Source organism: Strongylocentrotus purpuratus, unplaced genomic scaffold, assembly GCF_000002235.5.
Source record: "Strongylocentrotus purpuratus isolate Spur 01 unplaced genomic scaffold, Spur_5.0 spur5_scaffold_7, whole genome shotgun sequence".
NCBI classification, from domain to species: domain Eukaryota; kingdom Metazoa; phylum Echinodermata; class Echinoidea; order Camarodonta; family Strongylocentrotidae; genus Strongylocentrotus; species Strongylocentrotus purpuratus.
This window is the reverse complement of record NW_022145613.1, coordinates 12,675,750-12,684,456: the sequence shown is the minus strand read 5'-3', so window position 1 is coordinate 12,684,456 and position 8,707 is coordinate 12,675,750. Positions and strand designations below refer to the sequence as shown.

The following is an 8,707-nucleotide window of genomic DNA, read 5'->3' as shown; positions in this document are numbered from 1 at the left end:
TGCCTGTGTATTGCATGACCTACGTCAGTACGTGATAACTTGTAAATGTGTAAAGACATAAGATTTTAATATAATTATAGTAATGCTAAAATGAAGATACATAACATATTTTTATGGTGTACATTGAAAGCTTTATTCGGCCATAACTAACAGTTAAATTTACACAACATTATTGAGATGAATACAAATTATAATTGCTGAACTGAAGGCAATATTTAAACGTGATGTTGATTTCAACCATTGCATACAAACAGATCATGTGTATTAAAAAAGGCACATTTTTATTTAGCATCTATCGCTATGACAACTTTAACCGTCGTCATTAAGAAGGAGCAATATACTTTATTTGTATACCACCATGTCTTGTTACTTATTAGTTACTGCTTATTTATATACATCTTATCTTGTGTCTTTCATAAAAACTTGACATACTCTATAGGCAATGTGTAGATAAGTTTACCAAAGAAAAGTATCTCTAACAGTAATGTTTCTACGCGCTTGACAAATATACTATTACCCCGGTCATTTGATTCAGTGCTTGCCCGCACACAATGTTTTGACTAGTACGTGATCATACAAATTTTGCCGAGAAACTGCCTCCTAATTGATATATTTGGTAAATTATTATATCTATTTGGACTTGATAGATATAACGCATGTGTCGCGCACTTGTGCGTAGTCCCATATACATCTTTCTGTGTACAGTGCTTGTAACTTTACCAAGACTGGGCCAATTTTTTTATCATTTCGATGATTCTAGAACCTTGCAGTACACACCAAGACTTATATGCTAGATGATCAACCTTTTCTGATCGATTCCACAACAATCCTTTCACAATGCAGTCGCATGACCATAACTGGTTTTATCTTTTAAGTTTCACATCTTACTTTATATATAAATGCTTTAAAAATTGTCTGAGTGATTCTTTTCCTTAATGTGTACGAGTATACATGTATACATACTCCATATCGATCTCAAATCCTGAATCATATCAGTTTCAGCACAAAATTAAGTATAGTTAGGTACATATATGTCTTTCATCTTCCCTAATGCTCGACTATGAATATCACCTCAAGTGATTAACATCCAACATAAGGTTTTTCAAAAAAATAGCACAGACATTTCAAAACTGGTCATGTCCTATACGCACACAAAAGGCAATTCTGCGTTGTGTGTACTGAGTTTCATATGAATCGATCAAACTACTTCCAATAGTTTGCTCACATACTTATTTTACACACTGCACATGCATTGAGTTTTATACTGTTATTATAATGCCTCATCAAAGATACCAAAACTATAAAATTGCTAAAACTTGGAAAGAATATGCTCCACAAGATTATTAAAACAAAATTGTATTCTTTGTGCAAAGCTTGGTTACCATGGAGGTACCTAACAGACAGACACAACAAATGTGTCTTGCACACCCTCGGGTCAATCGGTATACCAAGTTTTATTACAATTTGCAAAAAAATTGGAAAAAATTTGACCCAGTTTTTTACAATAGACCAACAGAAAGACTCGCCTGCCCAACTGTATCCTTATTCCTTTATACACCCTTTCAAACTACAAAGTAGTTACAGGCAGCATATCTCTTGATGGTATAACCTTGAACCGCAATACTTTGGCGTTGAGCTGATTCACGTTCATTGATTCAAATGATGCATGAAACCAACTGTTTTGCTGTCTTGTGATCATTTCTCTTTTTCGCTTGCATTATTTTAGTCACATTGATTGCATTAAACAAAAAATGAAGACTATTTACAATAAGATATTCTACAAATCTTTCTTCTGTCCATGTTGATTTTCAACAGGTTCCGAAGTATAGTCTTTTTCATGATCGACTGTCACCTCAGTTACATGCACAGTCACTAAAACCAAACACATTGTTGACTCATGGTTTGACCTCTTGGCTGTAAATTTTATAATTACTACCGTAACTTCTTCAAGGAATATAGGTTGCCAAATAGATACAAATTGAAATATCCACCATTTCCACATGAGCAAGCACTGATTTTATCACAAATTATGAATTGTATAAATCACATAGAGCTTTTATACACTGATGTCACAATTTGTCTTTTATATTCCTACATTTCTTCCATTTGTAAACTTGCCAACCTCTTATTGTAATACAATATACAAGTGCCAAGCATGGTGGCTAATCTAGCAACAATAACAATTTATTTCTGGTACATGTATATCATGTGTTATGTGATTTTTTTTCTCCAGATAACCACATCCCCATGATCCCCAGGGACACTCTAGTATCAAGTTTGGTGGTATTTTGTCAAAGGGTCTCTGACATATCAAGAATACATGCTCGTAATGCTAAGCCATGCAATCTTTCACCTCCGGACCACAAAATGTTAAGTTCCAACCAATCCTCAAGATAGCCTAAAAACATGCCACATGGACAAATTAAATCGAGGCGATTAAGAGTCTTGCATGCAATCATGCAACAATGAACCTCATTTGACCTTTGACCTACTTATGTGACCTTCAACTCCAGAATATCATGGAGGCCAATAAAGGGCATCTACCAATCAAGTATGGTTACAAACAGATGCAGGGTTGGAAAGTTAGCAACCCTAATTGATTTTTGCAGGTAAGATTTCACATTAGACTTCATTCAAATTTGTGTACAGTCACGGAGGATGGACGGAAGGATGCCATTTGGATCCCTTAGTCTCTGCTCGAAAAAAAGCAGTTCTCAAGTCAGACAATCCCAAATGTTCACTACAGAGGATTACATGGATTTCTCTAATCGGCCTAGTCTCCTGGCTAGGATCACATCAACTTGTGGTGGAGGAAATGGTGCAAGCCGGGGCCTTGTGTGTCTAGGGTCATCAGGGAGCAGAACAGCCTTCGAGAACAGTGGTCCTTGGTCCTGTTCTCTGCGTTCCAGTATCGCACCGATGAGTCCTTGTACATACATGTAGGGGTAGGTCTTGGGGACCTTCTCCTTCCGGGCCACGTAGTTGTTGGCACGCTTTGACCATACTGCAACATATCTGTATCATAAAATAAAAGAACATGCAAAATGTAACAAGTTGCATTATATGCACACTCATTCTTGTCAATTGGAAATGATTCATATCTCTTAAAGATAAACTTGAGTTCTGGTAAAAAAAGAAAATGAATTCTCACAGAATCTAACGAAACTTACACTGAATGTTCAAGATTACAAATAAATGTCATGTGCCAAACAATTTTGGAAGAAAATGTATACTGGCTGAGTAATGAGCATAGAAAGATAAGGAAATCAGGGTAGTACTAGCCCCGACAGGCCGACACCATGTGTGTTGTCCCATATACATCTTTCTGTGTAAGTGATTGTTACTTTACCAAAACTCTGCCAAATTTATGATGATTTTGATGACTCCAGAACCTTGCATTACACACCAAGTATATTATTACACTGAATCCAAGTCCGCATTTAGGGTCCAAAATCAGCAGCATGATTGACAAACCATCAGCTTACAGTCCGTCATCTACATAATTTAGATGTGCGTCGTGTACAGGGACAACTTCTTTAGATGACGTCATATTTTGGCGATTTAAAAGGGGCGTTCCCAGGAAGGACAATTAGATATTTAATAATTTCCCCAAAATTGATAAATTTCATGGGAAAGAACTGCCAATTCGGATTGCCCTGTCCAACTACACAGGGAAAACAAAAAATCATGTTTTTTTTTTTACTCCACCCACTTTGGATTGCCTTGTCCATCTAAAAAAAAATGTACAAATAAAAATAGGAAAAACAAGAAAGAAAAGAAAACCTTTTTTTCTTTCTTTCTAATTTCCACTCACTTTGTATTGCCTTGTTCATCAATCTGGTCGGGCCTGTCCTTGTGTGCCATGTAGTCGATGACCGCAAGCAAATTCCTTGCCCGGTTTGCTGGGTAGCTGGATGGATAAGACAAACAATTGGTATTACCACTACCATGATGAATGAATAGTAAATGCTTTAGACAAATCTCAGACTCATTGGCCCGTAGTCACAAAGGAGGTTTGTAGGAGGTTTGTACAAACCATGGTTTGACGATGGTTTACATCTATGGAATGCTGCTCGCATACCGTAAATTGTAAATTAACATTGTTAACAAGTATGGAGTTTACATTCCTTCTCCATCAGTTTACAAATGGCATTCCATAGATGTAAACCTTGGCCAAACCATGGTTTGTACAAACCTCCTTTGTGAATACGAGCCATTCACTTCAGTTCTGGATTTGTGTTGTAAATTATTGACTTTTAATTAAAGGTAGTTACATTTCCCTGCTACAACCACTCCAACTTGACTTAACATCAGGTACCGACACAAGTACGATACAAAGTCTGCTGTTTCAAGACTCTGCATGCATCCAAAAGTGATTTCAGCATTTATATAGATGTCATTCATAATTTCTCATTAACTTTGCTATTTGCTTCAAAATATGATATTGTAACTGTAACCGTACTGTAATGATATGTTTCAACTTTTCCACAATCTTACTTCAAACATACAAAATGATACTAAAAATACTTACTCAAAGGAATACCGCTTGGAAGCATACATCAGTATATGGTTGTGGAAACACTCGAGCATGCTGGTGTGCCTAAGGAATTATGAAAACAAAATAAAAACTGATATAAATGATAGGGCATTTCATTATTTTCATACCACAAAATCAATATTGAAAATCCCATGTCATACACATGAGCAAATAAGATGCATTATCTTGACCTGCTGATATGTCCCAATTTTATAGGTCATAACCGAAAAAGAGCTCAATCTTGCAAACATGTACGTAATGAACGCATTCTCATTAAATTCCTCTCAATTTACAGAGCCTTTCGTACATGTATACAGAATCCTACCTGAAGCGAGCAAATCAGCAGAGTAGGCCAAGTTCTCCATGAATTTGCGGTCAAAGGTGACTTGTACTATTCACCTGCTAATTCCCCTACTGCTGCTTGGAATTTCTTCGCTGGGGATGGATTGTGTTGTCTGTTCTTCATATCTGTAAAAAGTGAAGAAACGAAAGTCATTCACAAAGTAAAAAACATTCAGATTTTAAATCACCAAAAGAAATTATTTTGAAGATGGCATTCTCTAATAATTATCACAGCTAGCCAGATTTGGAATTTGCATGACTAATAACTGATGCATTGGTTCTCTGTCATGTATGTGAAGTTGAGACACTCTTTGGTAGAGATAAATATAGATGAGACAGTCACATCTCAAGCAAGCTATAGTATAACCTTGTCGACTTTTAAAAAGAGCAGGATGTTTACCCGGTTGACTAGCCCTGCACGTCATCATTACAAAGAAAACTGCAGTTGTAACGAGGGACATTAAAGGTAGGGTCTATTACAAAGTTTTGGGAAATTTTGAAAATTGGGTGGATAGTGATTCTTTACAATTTTGATATATTTGGATGCCCCTGTGGAAGTATTATAAGCACTAGAAAATTTAGCTCCTAAAACACTTCTGCTTTCGAAAAAAATTGAATATAAAAATTTACCGGTGCTCCCGGTAAATTTTGATAAATTTAAAATAGCGCCTACGGTCGTACAACGGTAGCTGCTACCATAAAAATCCCGGAATATGTAGTTGTGATATATAATTTCAAAAAGGTAATAGCCAATCGGTCAATTGTAGCTTGTTGTATAGCTGAATTAATATATTGACCTTGAGAGAGAGTTATAGTATACCCCATAAAGAGATTATTATTTACAATTTCATTACTTTAGACTCGATTTCAACGCGACAACATTCACTGAATATTGTAGGATCGCATATGCTTCCAATATTTTCATTTGAACCAAATTCATCCGGAGGTCTAGTGTAGCCAGACGTAGTCTCAGACTCAGTGGAACAACCGACGATATAGAGACTGAAGCTTTCGGTCTACTGTAGACCTAGGCTAGACTATCAATATCATATGATTCATGAAATCTGAATTAAAAATCCAAGGCAAGAGATAACAAAACGTAATTTCTTAAATTTGCCGATTCCATGCATCTAGTCTCTAGACTAGATCAAATTAAAACGGTAGGCCTACCCAATGCAGTGGGGCGTATATCATTTCAACTTACCTCTCAGTGAGCTGGCATGTCTATTGCATCCTCTAGACTCGGCAACGAGAAGGCCGCCTGCAGCTCGCGAAGTTTCTCCGCCGTACCCTGGCCTTGTTCACAGCCACTCCCGCGCCTCCTCTGGGCCGGATGGTCGAGCTGCCATTGCTTGTTTCTCTCCTTCCTCTTACCGTCTTACTTAGTCTTATTCCGATTTAGCGTAGCCTTAGCCTTGTCCTTAGGCTTAGCACTAGCTGAGTCCAAGTCGGCCATCGTCCGTGACCTCGAGCTCCTTTTCCAATCTCGATCTCGTTATCGTATTTCAATCAAAGCTTGTCTGGACTGTAGCTGTCTATTTAGCGTTCGATCGGCGCCGGTGATAATCTGATATGAGCTGTGTGTGTTATACTTTACGTGAAAGCAGCGTATTGGAATTGATCAGCTGTACTGTATTACTAGCGCGCGGTCGGATACCCGCCTGCTAGCTACCTGTAGTACTGTACGTACCAACGAACTCAAACACTCGTTGTAAATACGCTGGTTGTTAAATGACATAGAGGGAGCTAAACACGTAAATTCAAAAAATAAACCGTCGAAAGTCAAAAGTGATGTCCGGACGTCAAACACTTTTATATAATGTTTTGAAAGCAAATTGCACAACAATTAGAGCATTTGATTTGGAATTATTATCATCTCCCATGTTTTTTTCGATGATCTTTCATATGGTACTGAAATAAACCAAATTTGTTTTGGAGGGGCACTTTGGAAATTACCAATACTCAACTATACCTTTAATATCAATATCGGTCCGGTCAATTTTGGGTCAATAAACATGCGCAAATGCGCGCGTGCGCGCTCATCCGCGCGTTTACGCGCGCGCAAAAATTTAAAATGCTCTAAATCATCCCAAATTTTTTTTGCATACGTTTCAGGCCATATAGAGCATTTGATAAAAAATCGCGCTCACGCGCATGCGCGCGCGTATTTTGCGCGTACTAGCATTTTGCAACATAGAATCGCCGAATTTTCTTTATCATCATATTTGGCACATTTTTCCAAGCATTTTGATAACTTGTTCATCTTTTAATAACGCAATGAGCGTCCGCCAAAGTTGACAGCGCGCGCGGATCTGCGTTATCTTTATCCACAATACATGGGCAAAATCATGCCTAAACAAAATTCATTGTAACTCTTCAGAATAGATAGGAACTCCCAATATTTTTTTCATATTTAGATAGATTTTGAGTCGGAGATATGATTTCATGTCTCATTTGACCCTCAATTAAATCATGACGTCATCATAATGGCCTCCGAACTCAAAATTTTAATTTGCACATTATGACGTAAGCATATTTTTAGAAAACTGATTGTATCTCTATAAATATTGATTTATTTTGTTTCAAATTTTGATATGATCTAGCTGAGACAATTTTCTACAAATGCAATGTCCACAATTTTTCATTTTGACAAAGGCATCATGGCGTAATCTTGCAATTAATTGAGGCATGTCAATTTTTTACATTTTGCGTGCATTCTCTATGGGACATAACTTTTTCTCAAAAGTGGATTCTACATTCTTGTCTTTCGCGAGCAATATCTCCGTTGTTTTAGCTTCGTTTTCGCTGAGCTTCGAATATGTTGTAGCTGAGACAAAAAGCTATCACACGTGTGCCTTTTATTTTTCGATCAGATGCCGGGATTATGCTCATATTTCACTTGCAAAGTAGGATTTGAGAATTCCATTTCCCGTTTACGTGTAATCGCTATGGGAAATGTTTTGGTATATCGGTAACGCACTTGACTTCCATCCTCGAGATCCATGGTTCGAGTCCGGGTGTCTCCAACAATATTTGCCTTCACTTTTTTTTTCTTTTTGACCTTTCACTGTACCATCTCCTTTGATTATTAAAACACGTAGAATCGCAAATAATGTAATAAACAACCCCTATTTGCACTTAATCCATTACTTTTTGCGTTTAACCCCTATGGAAGATGACATTTTCTCAAATCTGGATTCTACATTCCTGTGTTTTGAGCAATATGGCCGATATTTCTGCTTGGATTTCGTTGATTTTTGAGTATGTTGTAGCTGAGACAAGTTTTCACAAGATTTATGTAGACTATCTAACATTATCATGACGTTATCATAGTCAAAAATTCAATCATAGGTGACATGTCAATTATCATATATAACAATCCTCAATCGAATACCTGACGGGGGTGCTATACCACTTTCAATCATGGTCATCTGGAAGGCATTGTTCTCAATTGCATCTCTCTCTCTCCTCTCTCTTGCTCTTTTACTTCTCCTCTCATGTTCTGCCCCTCTCCTTTTTTGGTCTGTCTCTGCATCTATCTATCTCTCTTCTCTTTCACCCTCTCCCTCTCTCTCTCTCTCTCTCTCTTGCCTTGCGTCCCTCTTAGGCCAAAAAAAAAAATCATTTGGTTGTCCTCGACCGCCCGCTCGTCATTTTCGGGCCGCTCGCATTTTTTTTTTTTTTTTTAATTTTTTTTTTTTTTTTTAATTCAATTTTTTTATTATTTTAAATTCATTTTTTTTTTTTTTTTTTTTAATTTAATTTTTTTTGGGGAGCAATCTTAAATGCCAATACCGTTTTATGCATTTGCAAGGATCAAAATGCGGC

General features: G+C 37.1%; 1 protein-coding gene across 2 annotated transcripts; it reads right to left on the bottom strand.

Moving 5' to 3' along the window:
- Positions 1–936: 936 nt before the first annotated feature.
- On the bottom strand, positions 937–6,834 carry LOC115919836. Of its 2 annotated transcripts, XM_030974253.1 has the most exons (5): positions 6,084–6,833; positions 4,863–5,005; positions 4,532–4,600; positions 3,815–3,910; positions 937–3,015 (listed from the first exon to the last, which is right to left on the bottom strand). In XM_030974253.1, exons 3-5 carry the CDS (start codon positions 4,588–4,590, stop codon positions 2,751–2,753), a joined length of 420 nt encoding a protein of 139 aa, XP_030830113.1. In that variant the 5' UTR covers positions 4,591–4,600; positions 4,863–5,005; positions 6,084–6,833; the 3' UTR covers positions 937–2,750. The 2 variants fall into 2 exon arrangements, with proteins under 2 accessions (XP_030830113.1, XP_030830114.1); XM_030974254.1 differs by lacking the exon at positions 4,863–5,005 and having other exon boundaries at positions 6,084–6,834.
- Between the last annotated feature and the right edge of the window lie 1,873 nt (positions 6,835–8,707).

Coding starts and splice junctions, on each gene's coding strand:
- LOC115919836 (XM_030974254.1), bottom strand. CDS start 4,590: ATGCTCGAGTGTTTCCACAACCATATACTGATGTATGCTTCCAAGCGG. Junction 3,911..4,531: donor TCCAAGCGGTATTCCTTTGA/GTAAGTATTTTT, acceptor TTATCCATCCAG/CTACCCAGCAAACCGGGCAA. Junction 3,016..3,814: donor GATGAACAAGGCAATACAAA/GTGAGTGGAAAT, acceptor TTTATGATACAG/ATATGTTGCAGTATGGTCAA.